The sequence below is a fragment of the Haliotis rufescens genome, unplaced genomic scaffold (genome assembly GCF_023055435.1).
Source record: "Haliotis rufescens isolate VD_foot unplaced genomic scaffold, xgHalRufe1.0.p SCAF_8, whole genome shotgun sequence".
NCBI lineage: Eukaryota > Metazoa > Mollusca > Gastropoda > Lepetellida > Haliotidae > Haliotis > Haliotis rufescens.
In genome coordinates this window covers 729,401-752,515 of record NW_025964372.1, presented here as the reverse complement: position 1 = coordinate 752,515, position 23,115 = coordinate 729,401, and the positions used below count along the sequence as shown (strand labels likewise).

The window sequence follows — 23,115 nt, the reverse complement described above, 5'->3', positions numbered from 1 at the left end:
AAAATATTTCATGAGAGTGAGGTGAGGTGAAATTGGGTTTAACGTCGCGTCCAAGATAATTGCACTTATATAGTGACGTGCATGCACGTGTGTGTGTGTGTGTGCCTGCTTGTACTAGTCCGGACTGATGCCGATTTATAGTGCTAGCTCACTGAGAAACCATGCCGCAGTTTAACATGAATACCCCACTCAGACACAGTATACTGACTCCGAGCAGACCAGTCCTTGCTTTAGCCCCTTAATGCCGAGCGTCAGACAGGGTAACAAGTACAATCTTTTGGCAGACGCGGCCGGGGAGCGAACCCCGGACCTTCCACGCTCCGGGCGGACGCTCTACCACTAGACCACGGAGGCGGTCTCCATGAGAGTGAGTGAGCTGGGATTAAGGCCCCGAGAAACATAATTTCAGAAATATCAGGGCGTGTCAGATTGGTGTGGGAGGAAAGAAAGATGTAATGCAAATCTTACAGTTTTTCACTGTGGTAAAACCCCGGAGCATGAGTATGGTGTGGACAAACATAGAAACCTAATCATGACGAACGGGGCTCAAACCCAAGATCATGGCACGCCTTACGGACGGAACTTAAAGACGTCAAAATTGGCTCGACACAGGCTATTTTAATAGTGCATGAAGTTAACCACACCGGTATCGCTCCAAACCAGGCCACTGAGGCATTCTTGAATTGAATTTGGGTCAAGTAACCATTGAAAGAGACTTTGGCCCGGATGTTTTTAAAACCTTAATAGTTAATCTCAATGCTGACAATGGAGAGACTGCAAAACTTATCTACGATCTTTGCAAAATCAACATCTTCTCACCACAAGGAAGGGAATTATCTGCAGCTGCTTCTGCTTCTTGAAGATGACTCTGAAAATATTTCTCAAAATGGTGAAGACATAAGGCGCTGTGATAAGGATTAGCATCGACCAAATCCACGCTACTCTGACAGTCACGTCCTCTGCTGCACCTGACAGGGCGTCTCCCCCGGCGGCGTGGTGGTAGTTCATGTTGTAGGCAATGAGGAGGAAGCAGAGCTTGGTGAATGTCCCAGTACCCAGGACAAAGAGGAAAATAACACCGCATAATGTGATTCGGACACCCACATACACGCGGTTCCAGAAACGGAGATTGCGTACATGTTCTTCCTTCCGGGGCACTACCCGGAACACATCCCAGTTCATTTGAGACCTGCAACATAAGGGCATCAAAGATAAAAGTAAAATCAAACCGTTTAAATCTTTGAAATCTGACATACTTGCACATATCGATTAAATATTTAAAGCAGTACGAAAACACAAAACAGAAAATGTATAGATATATCCATGCATGACATACTGTCATCTTGTCACACACTAATACTTTATGTATACATGCTTTTCTTTTGTACTCTTTTGTACCAGCGACTGTGTTTTGGGGAGAATAAACTGTTTCTATTTCTAAAAAGCTTAGCTTCCGCGATGGTGCGACCGTCGAATGGGATGTTTTAATCAGAGAGGGGGTTTATTGTGATTTGATGACCTCTGTAATTGACCAATCAAAATCGAATATTTTCCAAATTCATGGTAGAATGTGTTTTAAATCATGGCTCCTTTGTCTTTGACCGAGCATATACCAACTGAATTGTTAGTAAACACACAACTTTTCATATTTTCCCCCTATCATTTACGTCGATGAACAGTTTCACGAAAGACGCTTGTCGCCAGCGGGATTCGAGCGAAAGAATGAGAACGAAAAGCTCAGCGAACACAGTTCACGTGCATCTCTTAGTATCGACCCACATAGTGTTAGCACAGTTAAGGATTGAACTCTTCCAAGCCATGAACCCCAACTAACAATTTCACCGATTAGGCCTCGTGCACTAGCCTATACATAATTTGAAATTGTGAGAAATTCTGTGAGATCCGGTATATTTGCAGGAAGGCTGCATGTACAAATGTCCGAGTCGAATGTGTTTCGAGAGCCACAACTTACGTCTCATGATCCTCCTCCTCGAGGTCATCATGGCTGACTCGGTCCTCCTCTCCCTCCTCCGCATCTTCATCAAACGTATCATCCAGTCCATGGTTACTCTCATCGTACGTCATGTCGCTGTCACAATATGAACGGTTATCGACCCCTTGGCCCGGGACATCCCCGTTCGGCAGATATGGTGCTCGGAACATCGTTAGTTCAGATGATATCTCTGGACAAGAACAGTGTATGGCTCCGTAGTAACCAACTGAAATGACACAGTACAAATTAATGGCAGCCAAAAACGAATTGAAATCTCTAAAAAGTCGGTTTAATTTGTTTCTTGTTAATGGTCGTGGTCAGCAATTTTCTTGTACTCACGAGGACCTATAATAAACATTAGACAAAAAATGGAAATGGTGTTTAAAGGGGAAGTGTACACGCAAAAATCATTTTCTTTCTTTTTCTAAACAAAACGCAATTTTAGAATTAATTAGTATCTGTGTTTGAAAATATACACTCATTTTTTTCACAGTGAAAGTAGGAAGCTCACAATAGTGTAAAAATGATATGCCGTTATGAGGCCTTCGTTTTTCGAGCTAAACAGGCCTGAGTTATCCCCCTTAGATTATGACGTAATTGGTGCCAATTCAACTGGGTCCCTGTCTATTCTCAACGCAAAAGATATCAAGTACCAGTTTGCGGTAAAACAACATGGCCTACGACACACTCCGGCGCAGTGGTGACTCAGCATAACACTATGCTGGCTGGCATCTGAGACGCTAGAATCACACACCTAGACCTACACCACGTGAAGCGGCTCTAACAAAGCATGATGACGTCATAATGTTTATCAATTGGCACCAATGACGTCATATTGCAAGGGGCATAAGCCATGGTGTTTTTGTTGTGGAAATAGAACACTTGGTAAAGGTGAAAAATATAAATCGTTTTAATGCGAAAAATATGTTAATTAATTGTGATATTTTTATATTTTTGTCTATGACACTTCTAGGTTAACACTTTTAATGTGGAAAAAGTACAAGAAAAATAGGTTAATTTCCGTGTGAACTTGCCCTTTAACGTCGGGTCCCAGATTACTGAACTTGTATAGCGACTTATGTGTGTGTGACTGCCTGTACTAGTCCGAGTGAGTGTGAGTGAGTTTGGTTTTACGCCGCTTTTAGCAATATTCCAGCAATATCACGGCGGGGGACAGCAGAAATGGGCTTCACACATTGTACCCATGTCGGGAATCGAACCCGGGTCTTCGGCGTGACGAGCGAACGCTTTAACCACTAGGCTACCCGACCGCCCCTGTACTAGTCCGAACTCATGCCGATTTAGAGTCCAACCCACTGGGATGCCATGCCGCAGTTTAACATGAATACCCCACTGAGACACAGTATACTGACTCCGAACCGACCAGTACATTAATGCCGAGTGCCAGACAAGGTAACAACAAGTACCATCTTTCAACGTCTTTTGGCATGAAGCGGACGGGGATCCAACCCCCGACCTTCCGCTCTCCGGGCGGACGCTCTACCACTAGACCACGGAGGCGGTGAATTAAAGAATAACATACAAAATACAATTATCATACCTCTATGTCAGAATGATGAGATCTGATTGGTTCACGTGATCTTGATAAAATAGTTTTTATCCCGCCTGAGCGGGAAATTATTTTCTCAGTTGAGAATAGATATAAATACTCAGCCACGAGCAAGTCAGTCCGCAGGTGGATTTGTGAGGCAGAATAAATCCCTTTTATCCTTTGAAACAGAAAGCCGCACGTCCCGGTCCGTGGTATAAACCCTAACGCGGGACGTATAAAAGACCCAATGTACCACGACTGGTTCTGCTACAACTTATATTGACGAAAGAACATAACAATTAAGAATAGTTCTGCACGCTATATATGATCAAGACAAAATTTAGCATGTCTTTCCACAGGTCAATACTATAAATGTAATAATCACAGAACGTGCGCGGACTTTGCTCTCAATTTGAACAATAATTCAAAATGATACTTTGTTTTGGGACTTGCTGATCAACTGCTAGATTAAAATAAGTGTTAGATATGGTATAAATGTCCAAACACACCCCTAAAGCACCGTGATCATTATATAGCTAAGGTTAAAAACAAGAAGAGGTATAAATGTTCAAATCGAACCCTGGTGATTCCGCCTTGGAGACAAATCAAGACATTCAGAGAATGACGAACATTAAACAACCAGTATAACATGCATTATAACAGTCCTTAAACACCGTGATGATTGTATGATTTAGTTTTAAACAATACACATTCCTAGAGCACCGTGATGCTTTATTTTTTTTTATTAAACAACACACACTGTGTTGATTGTTTAGGTATTTAACACACACCCCATAAGCACCGTGTTGATTTCGTGAGTATTTAACAAAAAACACTCCTTAAGCACTGTGTTGATTGTGTAAGTATTTAACAACACACATTCCTTAAGTACCTTGGTGGTTGCATACTATAAGTATTAAACAACACACATTCCTTAAGTACCTTGGTGGTTGCATACTATAAGTATTAAACAACACACATTCCTTAAGTACCTTGGTGGTTTCATACTATAAGTATTAAACAACACACATTCCTTAAGGACCTTGGCGGTTGCATACTATAAGTATTAAACAACACACATTCCTTAAGGACCTTGGTGGTTGCATACTATAAGTATTAAACAACACACACTCCTTAAGTACCTTGGTGGTTGCATACTATAAGTATTAAACAACACACACACCTTAAGTGCCTTGGTGGTTGCATACTATAAGTATTAAACAACACACATTCCTTCAGTACATTGGTGGTTGCATACTATAAGTATTTAACAACAAACACTCCTTTAGTACCTTGGTGGTTACATACTCTAAGTATTAAACAACACACATTCCTTAAGTACCTTGGTGGTTGCATACTATAAGTATTTAACAACAAACACTCCTTAAGTACCTTGGTGGTTACATACTCTAAGTATTAAACAACACACATTCCTTCAGTACATTGGTGGTTGCATACTATAAGTATTTAACAACAAACACTCCTTAAGTACCTTGGTGGTTACATACTCTAAGTATTAAACAACACACATTCCTTCAGTACATTGGTGGTTGCATACTATAAGTATTTAACAACAAACACTCCTTAAGTACCTTGGTGGTTACATACTCTAAGTATTAAACAACACACATTCCTTCAGTACATTGGTGGTTGCATACTATAAGTATTTAACAACAAACACTCCTTAAGTACCTTGGTGGTTACATACTCTAAGTATTAAACAACACACATTCCTTCAGTACATTGGTGGTTGCATACTATAAGTATTTAACAACAAACACTCCTTAAGTACCTTGGTGGTTACATACTCTAAGTATTAAACAACACACATTCCTTCAGTACATTGGTGGTTGCATACTATAAGTATTTAACAACAAACACTCCTTAAGTACCTTGGTGGTTACATACTCTAAGTATTAAACAACACACATTCCTTCAGTACATTGGTGGTTGCATACTATAAGTATTTAACAACAAACACTCCTTAAGTACCTTGGTGGTTACATACTCTAAGTATTAAACAACACACATTCCTTCAGTACATTGGTGGTTGCATACTATAAGTATTTAACAACAAACACTCCTTAAGTACCTTGGTGGTTACATACTCTAAGTATTAAACAACACACATTCCTTCAGTACATTGGTGGTTGCATACTATAAGTATTTAACAACAAACACTCCTTAAGTACCTTGGTGGTTACATACTCTAAGTATTAAACAACACACATTCCTTCAGTACATTGGTGGTTGCATACTATAAGTATTTAACAACAAACACTCCTTAAGTACCTTGGTGGTTACATACTCTAAGTATTAAACAACACACATTCCTTCAGTACATTGGTGGTTGCATACTATAAGTATTTAACAACAAACACTCCTTAAGTACCTTGGTGGTTACATACTCTAAGTATTAAACAACACACATTCCTTCAGTACATTGGTGGTTGCATACTATAAGTATTTAACAACAAACACTCCTTAAGTACCTTGGTGGTTACATACTCTAAGTATTAAACAACACACATTCCTTCAGTACATTGGTGGTTGCATACTATAAGTATTTAACAACAAACACTCCTTAAGTACCTTGGTGGTTACATACTCTAAGTATTAAACAACACACATTCCTTCAGTACATTGGTGGTTGCATACTATAAGTATTTAACAACAAACACTCCTTAAGTACCTTGGTGGTTACATACTCTAAGTATTAAACAACACACATTCCTTCAGTACATTGGTGGTTGCATACTATAAGTATTTAACAACAAACACTCCTTAAGTACCTTGGTGGTTACATACTCTAAGTATTAAACAACACACATTCCTTCAGTACATTGGTGGTTGCATACTATAAGTATTTAACAACAAACACTCATTAAGTACCTTGGTGGTTACATACTCTAAGTATTAAACAACACACATTCCTTCAGTACATTGGTGGTTGCATACTATAAGTATTTAACAACAACCACTCCTTAAGTACCTTGGTGGTTACATACTCTAAGTATTAAACAACACACATTCCTTCAGTACATTGGTGGTTGCATACTATAAGTATTTAACAACAAACACTCCTTAAGTACCTTGGTGGTTACATACTCTAAGTATTAAACAACACACATTCCTTCAGTACATTGGTGGTTGCATACTATAAGTATTTAACAACAAACACTCCTTAAGTACCTTGGTGGTTACATACTCTAAGTATTAAACAACACACATTCCTTCAGTACACTGGTGGTTGCATACTATAAGTATTTAACAACAAACACTCCTTAAGTACCTTGGTGGTTACATACTCTAAGTATTAAACAACACACATTCCTTCAGTACATTGGTGGTTGCATACTATAAGTATTTAACAACAAACACTCCTTAAGTACCTTGGTGGTTACATACTATAAGTATTAAACAACACACATTCCTTCAGTACATTGGTGGTTGCATACTATAAGTATTTAACAACAAACACTCCTTAAGTACCTTGGTGGTTACATACTCTAAGTATTAAACAACACACATTCCTTCAGTACATTGGTGGTTGCATACTATAAGTATTTAACAACAAACACTCCTTAAGTACCTTGGTGGTTACATACTCTAAGTATTAAACAACACACATTCCTTCAGTACATTGGTGGTTGCATACTATAAGTATTTAACAACAAACACTCCTTAAGTACCTTGGTGGTTACATACTCTAAGTATTAAACAACACACATTCCTTCAGTACATTGGTGGTTGCATACTATAAGTATTTAACAACAAACACTCCTTAAGTACCTTGGTGGTTACATACTCTAAGTATTAAACAACACACATTCCTTCAGTACATTGGTGGTTGCATACTATAAGTATTTAACAACAACCACTCCTTAAGTACCTTGGTGGTTACATACTCTAAGTATTAAACAACACACATTCCTTCAGTACATTGGTGGTTGCATACTATAAGTATTTAACAACAAACACTCCTTAAGTACCTTGGTGGTTACATACTCTAAGTATTAAACAACACACATTCCTTCAGTACATTGGTGGTTGCATACTATAAGTATTTAACAACTAACACTCCTTAAGTACCTTGGTGGTTACATACTCTAAGTATTAAACAACACACATTCCTTCAGTACATTGGTGGTTGCATACTATAAGTATTTAACAACAAACACTCCTTAAGTACCTTGGTGGTTACATACTCTAAGTATTAAACAACACACATTCCTTCAGTACATTGGTGGTTGCATACTATAAGTATTTAACAACAAACACTCCTTAAGTACCTTGGTGGTTACATACTCTAAGTATTAAACAACACACATTCCTTCAGTACATTGGTGGTTGCATACTATAAGTATTTAACAACAAACACTCCTTAAGTACCTTGGTGGTTACATACTCTAAGTATTAAACAACACACATTCCTTCAGTACATTGGTGGTTGCATACTATAAGTATTTAACAACAAACACTCCTTAAGTACCTTGGTGGTTACATACTCTAAGTATTAAACAACACACATTCCTTCAGTACATTGGTGGTTGCATACTATAAGTATTTAACAACAAACACTCCTTAAGTACCTTGGTGGTTACATACTCTAAGTATTAAACAACACACATTCCTTCAGTACATTGGTGGTTGCATACTATAAGTATTTAACAACTAACACTCCTTAAGTACCTTGGTGGTTACATACTCTAAGTATTAAACAACACACATTCCTTCAGTACATTGGTGGTTGCATACTATAAGTATTTAACAACAAACACTCCTTAAGTACCTTGGTGGTTACATACTCTAAGTATTAAACAACACACATTCCTTCAGTACATTGGTGGTTGCATACTATAAGTATTTAACAACAAACACTCCTTAAGTACCTTGGTGGTTACATACTCTAAGTATTAAACAACACACATTCCTTCAGTACATTGGTGGTTGCATACTATAAGTATTTAACAACAAACACTCCTTAAGTACCTTGGTGGTTACATACTCTAAGTATTAAACAACACACATTCCTTCAGTACATTGGTGGTTGCATACTATAAGTATTTAACAACAAACACTCCTTAAGTACCTTGGTGGTTACATACTCTAAGTATTAAACAACACACATTCCTTCAGTACATTGGTGGTTGCATACTATAAGTATTTAACAACAAACACTCCTTAAGTACCTTGGTGGTTACATACTCTAAGTATTAAACAACACACATTCCTTCAGTACATTGGTGGTTGCATACTATAAGTATTTAACAACAAACACTCCTTAAGTACCTTGGTGGTTACATACTCTAAGTATTAAACAACACACATTCCTTCAGTACATTGGTGGTTGCATACTATAAGTATTTAACAACAAACACTCCTTAAGTACCTTGGTGGTTACATACTCTAAGTTTTAAACAACACACATTCCTTCAGTACATTGGTGGTTGCATACTATAAGTATTTAACAACAAACACTCCTTAAGTACCTTGGTGGTTACATACTCTAAGTATGAAACAACACACATTCCTTCAGTACATTGGTGGTTGCATACTATAAGTATTTAACAATAAACACTCCTTAAGTACCTTGGTGGTTACATACTCTAAGTATTAAACAACACACATTCCTTCAGTACATTGGTGGTTGCATACTATAAGTATTTAACAACAAACACTCCTTAAGTACCTTGGTGGTTACATACTCTAAGTATTAAACAACACACATCCCTTCAGTACATTGGTGGTTGCATACTATAAGTATTTAACAACAAACACTCCTTAAGTACCTTGGTGGTTACATACTCTAAGTATTAAACAACACACATTCCTTCAGTACATTGGTGGTTGCATACTATAAGTAATTTTACAACACACACTCCTTAAGTACCTTGGGGGTTGCATACTCTAAGTATTAAACAACACACATTCCTTAAAGGGCAAGTAAATTGAAACAATTATTATTGTTATTATTATTTATCAATTTTCGTAGATGCATTTAGTTAGTTTCTGAGAAATTCATAATATTTATTTATTTAGTATTTAAATGTTCGAGTGAAAGTGTTGAAATCATACCTCTCGTAACTGGCTTCCAACTCAAAGCTATTTGGGGGCGTGGCCTACAGCTTCCGGCGCAGTGTTGACAGCTGTTTTCATTGGCTGATTTGTTTGCCGCGTTTATCTATTTATCTATATATTTTTCTATTTATCTATGTTGTGATTATCAGCCGTTATGCATATCATGTTTCTGCTATTTCTGTAAATCCCACAAAATAACTTTGATCCTGACATTGTACATAATTAAAATAACAAAATGACAATTAACAATCGGTAACTTGCGTTACTAACATCCTGTTTAGGTAATAAAAGACCAGATTCCCTCAGCCTGATACCACTCAATAAATGCCTGTCAGTGATTAATCCCCTGAGTAAACAACTGAAGGGATCTTCAGTGTTGTCACTGAAGTGATAAAAGGTGTGGACACGATAACAACTGCATAAGCAGACAGAAAAAAGGCGAAATGTATTAAAAACTCCGAAGCAGAAGCAGGCAGACTGGGCGTCATGATCACCGGAAAGTTGTGTTCACACCAGTAAGGGGATTCGTTACTGCCACTTGTGTGGCATCATATCAACATGCCACGACCTACCTGCGAGGATGAACAGGTTATATACTTGACCTGGCTTATAGTGATTCTGTGTGTCACTTAATCAATGCACAGCTGTGAAGTGAATAACAACGAATACAACACTGTCTATCGGGTGGGGAGACAGTCAACTGAGCCGTCAATCTACGTATGTCCAGATATCATGTTATCATACTTCTTTTATTAGTTCTGCGAAGATTTGTCTGAACTTGATCACTCTGTATCTCAGTTTCTTTATATATTAACCATTCTTGTGAAAACTTTTGTTTTGTGTGTCTTAAATTGAATGTTTTTATCAGATGAAGATTCCGTTAGCAGTCTGAAACTCGGCAAGGCTCCCGGGGAGTACGAAATACTACCGGATTTGAGAACATGGAAACAATGATTTGATTTTGGAATGTCAAACTGGTTCCTGCTCTAATTATTTGACTATTGATAATATGTACAATTTACGTTCATTGCTCTCGAACTGTATATAACAAACTGGATGGTGGCATTATGCTTTCATTAATTTCAAGAAAGCCTTCGATTTGGTGGATACAAATAGTTATGGTACCTACATGTACATATTCTTGTAAAGAATCGAGACCGGTGTTTCCGAGACCTTCGGGCTTTCCTCCTACATTAAGCTGACACGCCGTGATATAACTGGAATAATATTAAAAGCGGCGTTAAACCAAACTCACTCACCTCATGTTAAATAATACCCCTGTTTGTCGGTCTGTCTGATATGCCCCTCGTGTCAGGATGGTCTGGTGACGTGAAGTAGATGAGCTTTCAATCTACCGTGTTTCCAGATAGCACGTTATCATACTTCCTTGATGGTACTGATGTGCCTGGCATGACTCATACAACTCACGTTTGTACAAGTAAGGTGCTTGAATACATCCCACACGGTGAAATGATTGGGTCTGTCCGAGATATAGAGAGCTACAGAGTAGATATCATTGTAGGTTACATGCAGATAAAAGGGACAGGTAGACAAGATTAAAATATACTCTTAAAAAAAAGAAACTTGACACTGAATTTCAAAATGTAATATAATGCGATTGTTTCAAAATGGGACACAGAAACCATAATTGAAACACTGTTTGAAGATCAATGTACACAATGTTCAAAACATTAATCGTGTCACCTAGACAGACACTCGTACACGATACAGTTAATGTCATAGGGGTACAGAAAATGTCAGTATCGGTTGTGCCCACCACGTGCATCAATCACTGCTTGACACCGACGACCCATAGATGCAATAAAGTTGTCAATAACACGCTGTTGGATGTGCAGCCATTCATGCTGAAGTGCATCAGGAAGCGCCGGAAGTGTTTGGGGCGGTGGATTCCTTCTGCGAACGCGTCGATCCAACTCGTCCCACAGATGCTCAATCGGGGACAAATCTGGTGACCGGGCTGGCCAAGGTAATGTCTGGATGTTGTTGTGCTGTAAGAAGTCCTGAAAAACACGTGCAATATGCGCTCGAGCGTTGTCCTGCTGGAACTGTCCGCCATGAACGTTGACGTGAGGAAGAACGTAAGGCTGTAGGATCAAGTCTGTGTAACGCACACCTGTCAATGCACCTGCCACATGCACGAGAGGCGTCCTACCACCGTGATGAATTCCGGCCCATACCATGACACTCCCGCCGCCAAATAGGACAACCTGCTGCACACAGTTGGGGGCGTAACGTGCACCCCGACGTATGTTACACGTGCGCGCCCATCAGCACATGTGAGTAGGAAACGGGACTCGTCAGTAAACAGTACATTTCTCCAACTTGCACGTGCCCATCTAACCAGATGACGTGGGGTCAATACATGAGGTCGAACAGGGCTTCGTGCAAAAAGTCCAGCCTCCCTCAGTCTGTTGCGTACCGTTTGATCCGATATTCTGCGTACCCCAGTGATCTGTGTGGTTGTAGACGTGGCTGTGGTAGTGCGGTCTCGGAGGTGTCGCAGCCGGATGTAATGATCTTGTGCTTGGGTTGTCACCCTTGGTCTTCCTGACCTTGGTCTGTCGTCAACTCTGTTGGTGTTGTTGTATCGGGTCCACAGTGCGGAGATTGTCTGTCTGGATAGCCAAAGTGCCTGGCCACTTCTTGCTGAGTTGCTCCAGCTTGTAATCTCCCAATGGCGTTGTTCAGTTGAGCTGCATTCAGTCTTGGCATTCTGTCACCGCCTCTACTGCCGTTATAAGGACTGTATGAACAGCCGTTGATGTGGAGTTTTATACCCATTCAGCAGGGGGGCCTGCATGCCTAAATGCAGGATCCTGTGCTGCACGTCTTTTACAGGCGGTTGCGTTTGGATGAAGCTGTAAAATTGATCCCCAAACGCTACGTTTATGTGCTTTGCATGTGTTTTCGCGAATTATAGACACATCATCTTTCTGTTTGACTTTTTTGGTTCTCATTTAATGTAATTATTTTAGATATTTGGCAAAAAGTGGTTTTACATCTATGTCAAGTTTCTTTTTTTGAAGAGTATACATACATTTGAGTGAACTCCCCGTGTTTGTGATCTACATGATGGCAACAATACATGATACATACTGACCCGTGAAGATCCAGGGTAGAATAGGTCTTTCGTAACCAACACGTGTCGTAAGAGGCAACTAACGGGATCGGGTGGTCAGGCTCGCTGACTTGGTTGATCCATGTCATCGTATCCCAATTGCATGGGTTGATGCTCATGATGTCAATCACTAGATCGTCTGGTTTAGACTGATGGAATATTTCTGAGTGCGGCGTTGAACAACAAACAAACAAACAGATCTTATATACTGTTCTAATTGGTAACATGTATGATTAAAGAGGGAACCACTATGAATGTTGGTGACTGTCCAGTACAAGTGATACATGGGTTCTCTAGCAAGGATTATATTTTGACCTTTGGCTGTAGGTGAAGTCTTTCATTACAGTAACTACTATTCGAACATGACACGATGGACTGCATACACATCATGACTCACTTCAGTAAAGATAAACACAACTTCAGCTCCACCACTTGTTATATTGTGCCCTCTATCTGGGATATCTGAATGATTCATTTGATAAGCTGTATCTAAATATGTTAACGTTGCAGTTTTTGTAGTCAGTCATGATTTGAAAATGCGTGTACTTTGAAACGGGATTACCCAAAGAAAATTGCAAATGCTGCTTAAACTTAGTGATGATTCATCCCAATGACCACATCTTCCGATATTATACTGATTACATACATTTGTAAAATATGTACACGCACTGCATCTTATTCAATTATATAAAAAACCCAACAACATTCGTCTGTAATGTATATGAAATATGAAGTGTATTGAAATCCATCAGTTTTGTCAGTTATTGACCAGAAACCAGTTGACTTTGGTCATTATCTTATGTATTGAACATTTGCCGATTTTGCAGGTTTTCGTAACGAAAACTTATCTTGATGCCTGTCAAAATGTGTCATCTGAGTGAACTTGAATCAGCTATACAACACTTTCTCCATAATCTAAAACACACCCTTGCTATAAATAGAGTGGGTTGAACACGACGTCTCTGCAGCAATCATCAATGTCGACAGTTTAGAATGCACGTTCAGGCAGACATTTTACCACGTGACCAGACACTGATTGACTATCGAACTTGTGGTAAAATCGCCAAACGTGCATCTATCAATGCCATCTCTAATCTGAGACCATAGATTTGAACTGATTATAATTCTGAGTTACACGAGGGACTATTTTCACATCGACATAACCGGAATCACATATCTTGATGTTACCTGCCCCTATATAAGTAATTAAGCCATATACAGAAAACTACGGTTGTAACGAACACCCTTATAACGAACTTACGGATATAACGAACTAACTTTTTAGTCCCGACTAATTGCTGTAGTTATACTGTATATATGCTTATAACGAATTACGGTTATAACGAACTAAAATTAGTAGTCCCTTTGAGTTCGTTATAACCGTAGTTTACTGTAGCTCAATAAGAATCAGTTCATGTGTACGGGACATTGGGGGAACATTGACAACAAACGGCGAGTTAAGAAATAACATTCATAATCTACAAACTTGAACCCATTTGATACGTTTTTATTAACGAATGTATGCACGAGAAATATTCTTATGTGCAAGGCCACTGTCCTATGGACTAGTCGGAATGCAAGGACACAGAGTGTGACAGACGGATATTTTACCGTAACATTTCATTTCTGAGAGAGCACTAGCATTATGTGGGGGCACGGGTGGCCTAGTGGTCTAAGGCGCCGCGATTCGCTGTGCAGAATTGCGTCCCTTGGGCACGCCAGTAACCTATGATTGTAGGTTTGATTCCGGGTGGCCCCGATTATGTTTCTAGGTTTGTCAGCACCATACCCGTGCTCGTGGGTTTCACCGAAGTGGTAAACGTCTGAGACCTGCATCACTTCGGGCTTTCCTCCCACACTAAGCTGACACGCCGGGATATAACTGGAATAATGTTAAAAGCGGCGTTAAACCAAACTCACTCACCTCTTGATAAATAATACCCCTGTTTGTCGGTCTGTCTGATATGTCCCTCGTGTCAGGATGGTCTGGTGACGTGAAGTAGATGAGCTGTCAATCTACCGTGTTTCCAGATAGCACGTTATTATACTTCCTTGATCGTACTGGTGTCCCTGGCAAAAGCGGCGTTAAACACAACTCACTCACTCACTCACTAAAATTATGTACACATCATATCTTCTCCGTCTATTTAACAAACAACAAGCGTGCATCGCTGAAGTTATTATTTGTGTACTGATGTCACCGTTTGTATTTGAAATAGAACTGTTTTGGCAAGATTAAATATCTTTCTTTTTAAAATGTTGATATATATAAGCCTCTATTTCTAGAACCTATTGTACGATGATAGTTTTGGTAGAATTCAGCGGAATCATAATATCTTGCTAACGGTTACAATAAGCCGGTATATGTTTGACTGATGGACAACGGTTCAGTGCAGACTTCACCTTTCAGCTGCTGACCATGGACATTCGTGTACACGTTCGTATCCATCGAGGGGCGTGCTCATCGCAACTTGCGGGTTAGTGAAGGGGAGGCAAATTGATACAGGATGAAGTCCGAGGTCGCTGTTTCGTTTTTTGGGTACATAAGAAACCCAGATATTAGGGAACGTTTAGAATTCAGCACCACACCTTGTCGTAAGGAGAATCGCTGGCGTAGGTCACATGTCATTGAGAGAAGGATTCAGAATGGAATCTACAGTGAGACGGCCACAAATTTTAAGACACAGTAGGTTGATCATAATTCTACTATGACACTGAAAATTGCTTGATTATGATTGGTGAATGAGGAAATACCACTCAATGAAGCCTTTTCGTACACATTTTGCGTATGAACACATCGTGACCTACATATCGATCCAGACAAACCTGTGGGCCGATAACCCTGAGATACGTAGAGTGTATATCGATGTGATGTGTTTAGTGATGATTTTGATATCCTTGTCCATAACCCTAACGGGTTTGGTGATGAGATGACAAACCTAACGAACAAATACGCAAATGATAGCGTTCATAAAACGTTTCGGGACATTTTCGTCATTTTCTTATTGAAACAGACGATTTTAACAGCAAAATGTAACATTCGCAAAATGTGAAACAAAAATTTGTTCACAACAATATATTGTTAAAAAAAATTATGACGGATATTCAACGTCATATTGGTCAAACACTATTTAAGCGTCCATTCAACTTGGGCTAGCAATTTGCTAGCGCGAACAATGTCTTTCTGGGGATACTTCGAATGGTTTTTTTTAAAATTGGTATTGATGTAGTGACTCACTGAGACTGTTGCGGGGAAGGATTGGGTGAACATACGAAAGACTGATCAACAAATGATTTAGTTAGCCTTTACAAGAAGATTTGGCATTCGATGCCTGTATTTGATTTTGTTATTGTTATGTTCGTTTTTTTTTTGCACCGCACTCATCATATGTGTCAGCTATATGACGGTGGTCTGTAAATAGTCGAGTTTTGAGTATTAAACTGCTTTTGAGTATTACACCTTTATAAATAAATCTTTCGATTACATTATTCATCCGACATGCTTCTATTCTGTCATTTTCTTTGTTTTATCGACCCATGACCTCTTTTGCGTAATTTCACTTATCTGATCTCATTTGATAAAGCTTAACATCGTCAATGCGAGCTGACGTTACAGCACCCCGTCCGTCCCAGGACACAAACAAAAGGGGTTTCATCTTGGAAAAAAACCTATTTTAATCTCTTCTTTTCAAAACTTTTTTTCTTTTTATGACTTTTAACACAAGTCTCCTGAACATTATTTACACATGTATCTTCACAATAAAAGTGGGTTTTGAAGTTCTGTTTTTATTTAACTTTAATGGACAATCAGTCAAAAAGTGAGTCGTAATTTTCATTTCACACATTAAAAGTATTAACTGTTGTAGTTGTTATTCAATATACAAATGTGTTTTCAAACATTTGAATATTCTTTTAGAGAGTATAGACGGGGTGTGACTTTTCAAATAGTTTCTTTAATGGTGAGCACAGTGCAATACAAAAAAGCATCTTTGCTTCCAGTTTTGTTCATTACGGCGGTGTGGGCGAAGTCTCTTTTCTTGTCTGTTTCTTTCCCTCTGAAGTCTTTGTCCTCGTATGACTTTCCTAGTGATATCTGTGTCCTTGTCTCTTTCTTTCCTTCTGAAGTCTTTGTCTTCGTATGACTTTTCTAGTGATGTATGTATCCTTGTCTCTTTCTTTCCCTCTGAAGTCTTTGTCCTCAAATGACTTTCCAAGTGATGTCTGTTTCCTTGTCTGTTTCTTTCCTTCTGAAGTCTTTGTCTTCGTATGACTTTTCTAGTGATGTCTGTATCCTTGTCTCTTTCTTTCCTTCTGAAGTCTTTGTCTTCGTATGACTTTCCTAGTGATGTCTGTTTCCTTGTCTCTCCCTCTCCCACTAATGTCTTTGTCTCTGTCTTTTACACTTAAGTATCTGTACGTATTTTTGTCTTCCCCGCTGAAGTCTCAGGCATTGTCTCGGTCTTTCCCAGTGAAGTGTTTGTCCTAGATACGGTCGTTCCCACCGCTGTCCTTGTCGTTGTTTCCCACTTTAGTAGCTGTCCCCGTATGTCGTTCCGACTGGTGTCAATGTCCTTGTTCCATTGTCATTGTCGTCTCTTTGTCTTCGTCTTCGTCTCTGTATTTTCCACTGAGGCATCGCATTGTGTCTCTATGTCCTTGACTCTTTCGTTCCAACTGATGTCTCTCGGTTTTCGTGTATCCCCTCCCATCCGAAATATCTGTCCTGTTTTCGTGTATCCCCTCCCATCCGAAATATCTGTCCTGTTTTCGTGTATCCCCTCCCATCCGAAATATCTCTCCTGTTTTCGTGTATCCCCTCCCATCCGAAATATCTGTCCTCGTGTCGATCTGTCACTATCTGTCTTTGCCTCTACCTAAATATTAGAAGTATTTTGTCGTGTCTTTCCTTCTGAACTAGCTGTCCTTTTCTCTGTATTTCACACTGAAATGTCTCTCTTTCCAACCGAAATATCTGTCCTCGTGTCTACCTGTCTCACCATCCGTCTTTGTCCTTGCCACTACCTAAATATCAGCAGTATTTTGACGTGTCCTTCACACTGAAGTCTCTGTCCTTGTCTGTATTTCACACTGATATCTCTGTCCTCGTGTCTATCTGCCTCACTAAATTCTCTTTCCTTATCTCTATCGAAATATCAGCAGTATCTTTTCTTGTCTTTCCTTCTGAAGTCTCTGTCCTTGTCTGTATGTCACTCTGTCCTCGCGTCTGTCTCACGAAAGTTTCTGCCCTTATCACTACGCAAATATCAGCAGTATCTTTTCTTGTCTTTCCCTCTAAGGTCTCTGTCCTTGCCCTGTTTTTCCCATTGAAATCTCACGTTCAGTTGTATAATGATCATGACCGGATTACAATGTATGACAGTAAATGTTGACCACCAAAGATCTTATAGGACGACAAGGGTAGTGCGGGAAATTTCAAAGCTGGTATTTAGATAAGTAGCGCGTAATACAGCCACGAATTGTCAAACAAACGTGGTCGGCGACCTATGACGTTGACGCACACGCCCCCTATCATGTCCCATACGTGTTCAATTGGGAATGGTCTTGACTCATTGATGGCCATTGAATTCCATGGATGTTGTGCGGCTGGAGGTGAGTATTGGCGGCTCGTGCACAGTGAGCACGGGCGTTTTCGTCCTGAAAAAAACGTCGACCCACACGCCTTGCAAAAGGGACAACAAAGGGTGGTCAGTATGTTGTCCTAATAGTATTGTCCAGTGACGCTTCCTTGCATAATACGGAGCCCTCAGTCACAGTGATGTCACCCCACAACGTAACCGATCCAACGCGAAATCTGTCTTGAGATCTCAGGTTGACATTGGTTTGACGTTCATATCGACGTCGCCACACACGACTACGCCTATCACGGAAGTGTAAAGCGAACCTGGACTCATCCATCTTTCCGAGGCAAGAGAGTTAACTGACTATAAAAGTCCAGTTTCCACCCTTGCCGAACTAGGCTGGTATTATGGAGTTACATTTTGGCTGGACTATCGAGTCTTTGCATAGTCCTATCAAAATCGCGCACCGAAATCGAAATCCGGTTCGTAAACCGTCGGGCAGATTTCCGTCGATTGCAGGATTTGCATAGCATGCGCACCGCCAACTCGTTGTCAACAGATATTTTCCAAATCTTTTCAAGATTTTAATCAAGGTGATCACGTGATTTGATGCACTTCGCGATGTAAGACCCGTTTTCTCACAATATAGATCTTGATTATCAATCAGATCGCCTTGACTGGGCGCCGCCATTTTGTTTGAAGCAAATACAAGTGATACGAGAGGTGGAATCTGATTGGTCCATAGGAGAGGCATAGAAGGGACTAAACTCGTAACAGCCATTGGTGGCGCTACGATCGAGTCCAGGAATTCCAGCCTAGTTCGGCAAGGTGGAAATTACGATTTGTAAGGGGCGGCACAAAACGTGGACGTCGGGCATGGAGATGAACTGCATGGAAATCTCAAGTATTCCCATAAAAGTTTTCAGCAATTTGATTCGCTGTATGAGCTCGATGTCACAGAGCCTGGTTCGGATCAATCGATCCTGTACTCTTGTCGTTGACCTGTGACGCCCTGAACGGGATCGATCGTTAACATTTTGGGTTTCATGGTACCTATAAGTCTGGTTGTCTTCTAATCACAGACTGTGAATCATTGAACGATGTATCAATGCACGCTGACTTCTGCCATTCCCATGTTATGAGTCCATAGACGCTCTACGAGTTCATACACAAACAATGAATGAAACCAAGAAAATTCCAACTGAATGATAAGCAGAATCAATAAGCTTGACATAAATAATGATCCACAGATATTAATAGGCCTTCCTTGAAAGAGTCAAAACAGGAATGGCACCCTACGCACGTGCCTGACGTCGACGCTATTGCGTGAGGCACGTGCAAACTATCGGCTGTGTTTTGGTTTTAAGTTTTACAGACATAAACGTCCTTGCATAGGATGTTTGTCGTCAACCTATATCTTTGTTTTCCCTGATCCCCTACTTTTTAAGAGACGTGTAACCATACACTGACAGATAACTCGTGACATTGTTTCCTGCAATATGCAATGGCGACTCACACAGTATATAAAGTTAAAGAGTTTTGGTATATTTTTCGAATATTTCCTACAAAAGCCTTTACAAACTATGTCATATTTATCTGGAGTGATTGAACTGGGTTATCAATATTCCAGAAATATCACATCGGGGAATACCAGCAATAGGCCTCACGCAATATACGAGTTCCCCATCTACAGTCGTGGTTTCTCATTACGTATTCTCGATTGAAACCTAAACAGATGTACCATTCCTGTACCCTTACACCAGTCAATGTCTGAATATGCGGTATGACCATATGAAGACAGACACATGTTTATCTTATCAAAGAAATTGAATCACTTAACTGAAATGTATGACCTACTGTTAGTGTATTTCTTGATAATGGGCAAATAATTGGCCTCCTTCCCGATCAAAGGTCCTGCTCTTATTTTATGTCTAGAAAACGTAATTGTTATATAGGTATAATTTTCTCAGTTGACGACTTGCTTATATAGAACCATGTAAAACATTAGGATGTGTGTGATATGATGGCTGTAATATTGTGTTAAAATCGTGTTAAAACCATGTTTTCTTGTAGCGACTGTTTAAGCCACAAATCGTCTCGGCACTGACGGAACCAGGGTTACCAGATGTCAACACCTGTAACCTGTATCCCTACTATTTAAGAGACTTGTAACCATACACTGACAGATAACTCGTGACATAGTTTCCTGCAATATGCAATGGCGACTCACACAGTATAAAGTTAAAGAGTTTTGGTTTATTTTTCGAATATTTCCTACAAAAGCCTTTACAAACTATGTCATATTTATCTGGAGTGATTGAGCTGGTTTTTACGCCGTTGTTATCAATATTCCAGAAATATCACATCGAGGATACAGTCGTAGTTTCTCATTACGTATTCTCGATTGAAACAGATGTACCATTCCTTATAAGGTAATATCTATCTCGTCAATTAATTAAGGTAAAATCGCTTGTCGCCATCCAAAGATTTCATGCGCGAGATTTTTTCTCGGGTATTTGTATTCTTCACACATTTATTTGATTGATGTGGCCTTATCTCTCCCTCTCCCTCTGATGTCCTTTCATACTTGATGTAGTAAAAGGCTGGCGAGCTATAGACTCGTAATACGCACAAGCTGTTTATAAATGTTCAACAAGATGCAAAAAAAAATGAGTTTGCAGTACCAAACAATGACATAAGACTTTGACCATCACCCTTGATAGTCTTTAGCACTATGGTCACTATTCTTACCCTAAAGTTTGTAAAGTGGAGCGGACGTCCTCCCAGCTCGAGGTCTCTGCAGCTGCTTTGTGTAATCTGTGACACCGTCCAGAACAGAATGGCTGTTATAGCGATCGGTCTCCACTGTCGCTGACAATACCTCAGTCACAAAGTGGACTTTTGTCCAGATAACCCAGCGTTATATCCTCCTGAAGTGGTCACGAAGCACTACACTGATAATCACATTGTTACTCCCCTACTTACTCCAATGTTCCCAGATGACTGTATACCAGTACGCAATGCATTTAGACACGTGCGTGCATCACACCAGTCAATGTATGAATATGCGGTATGACCATATGAAGACAGACATATGTTTATCTTATCAAAGTAATGTAATCACTTAGCTGAAATGTATGACCTACTGTTAGTGTATTTCTTGATAATAGGCAAATAATTCGCCTCCTTCCCGACCAAAGTCCTGCTCTTATATCATGTCTAGAAAACGTAATTGTTATATAGGTATATTTTTCTCAGTTGACGACTTGCTTATATAGAACCATGGAAGGCATAAAGATGTGTGTGATATGATGGCTGTAATATTGTGTTAGAACCATGTTTTTTTTGTAGCGACTGTTTAAGCCACAAATCGACTCGGCACTGACGGAACCAGGGTTACCAGATGTCAAAACCTGTACCCGGATCCCCGCCTATGACGACACGCCCTGCCTCTTATACAAGATGCCGTATGCATCGTCGTCGGTCATTTAAAATTGAATTTACAAAATGGCCGACCCTTCACAAAGATTTATGTATCTTGAAATAAGGTCACACACAATGGCAGAGCCAAAAATATATCCTGTTGACAAGACTTAAATGCCTGCTGACATAAATAATGCATGATTATCTATCAGGCTGTGTAAATGAACACAGCATGATTATATATTATATTGCGGACATCACAGACACATGATTATTCACCAAGCCACTGACATCATAATAATAGACTATAAATGTCCACCCTTGCCGAACAAGACTTGCAGTTAGATCCGATATTTGTCGTAGATCTCCTAAAGCCAAGAGATGCAACAGCAAAGGCCAAACTGACTCTATTTCTGAGAGATAGACAGCTACTCGAACGTATATTAGTAGAGCAGCCAAAAATAAAAAAATGAAATTACATCAAAATACGAAAATAGAAACCATATCACTACAAAAACAGAAATTCTGTGAATACCATATCACAGTAGATACGTGTACCCTGCTCACACACATGAGTCCCAAAAAGGGACTGGTCAGCCGAAATTGCAAAGGCAGAAGGCGACCTCTTAAACACTTAAAGCAACAACAACAACGAACTAGGCAGGCAATTCCGAATTCGTCTGCTTCGGCTGGACTAACGAGTCTATGCATAGTCCAATCAAAATCGCCAAACGGAATCGACATCCGGTTCGTAAACAACGTTAACGCGGCAGATTTCAGTCGATTGAAGGATTTGCATAGAATGTGTACCATCAACTGGGCGTCATCAGATATTTTCAAAATCATTTAATATTTTTTATCAATGTACTCAAGTGATCTGATGCACTTCGCGAGGTTTTATTACGATATAGCTCTTAATTATCGATCTTGACTCGGAGCCACCATTTATTTTGTCTCAAGCAAATGCAAGTGATGTGAGAGGTTGAATCTGATTGGTCAGTAGGAGGGACATAAAAGGGTGGTAAGCGGACTTTTATAGTCAATTAACTCCCTTGCCTCGGGAAGAGGCGGCTGGTGCGAATAGCCATCATACTGTTAATATCACTGTTACATGACTATCTCTCAGACAGCTGAGTCCACTGATAAACAATTATCGCGTAGATGCTGACGTCACTGAGATTACATTGGGCTGCATTCGTGACCAAGCCAAATAGCTACTCGTTCTCATGTCGTGGTTGTTGTTATGACTGGGTTCCGTCTAAGCGCACCGGACATAGATGAAGATGTAATGATTTATGTATATCTCCCCCATATATCACGTATATCCCAGATGCTATTGAAAACACAG

The 23,115-nt window shown here is 39.8% G+C and overlaps 1 protein-coding gene across 3 annotated transcripts in view; it reads right to left on the bottom strand.

Moving 5' to 3' along the window:
• The window catches only part of LOC124119082 (chitin synthase chs-1-like), a 40,896-nt gene extending 19,510 nt beyond the window's left edge, over nt 1-21,386 (bottom strand). Inside the window, exons 1-3 of one of the 3 annotated variants that reach the window (XM_046481486.2) lie at nt 21,096-21,386; nt 1,973-2,219; nt 820-1,189 (exon numbers count right to left, since the gene is read on the bottom strand). In XM_046481486.2, coding sequence (XP_046337442.2) covers nt 820-1,189; nt 1,973-2,163 — 561 coding nt within the window. In that variant the 5' untranslated portion in view covers nt 2,164-2,219; nt 21,096-21,386. Of the gene's footprint in view, nt 1-819; nt 1,190-1,972; nt 2,220-10,755; nt 10,781-10,885; nt 11,036-21,095 lie in introns of those variants that run through there. The other 2 variants (XM_048389370.1, XM_048389371.1) reach the window with 2 other exon arrangements.
• Nucleotides 21,387-23,115: the final 1,729 nt, after the last annotated feature.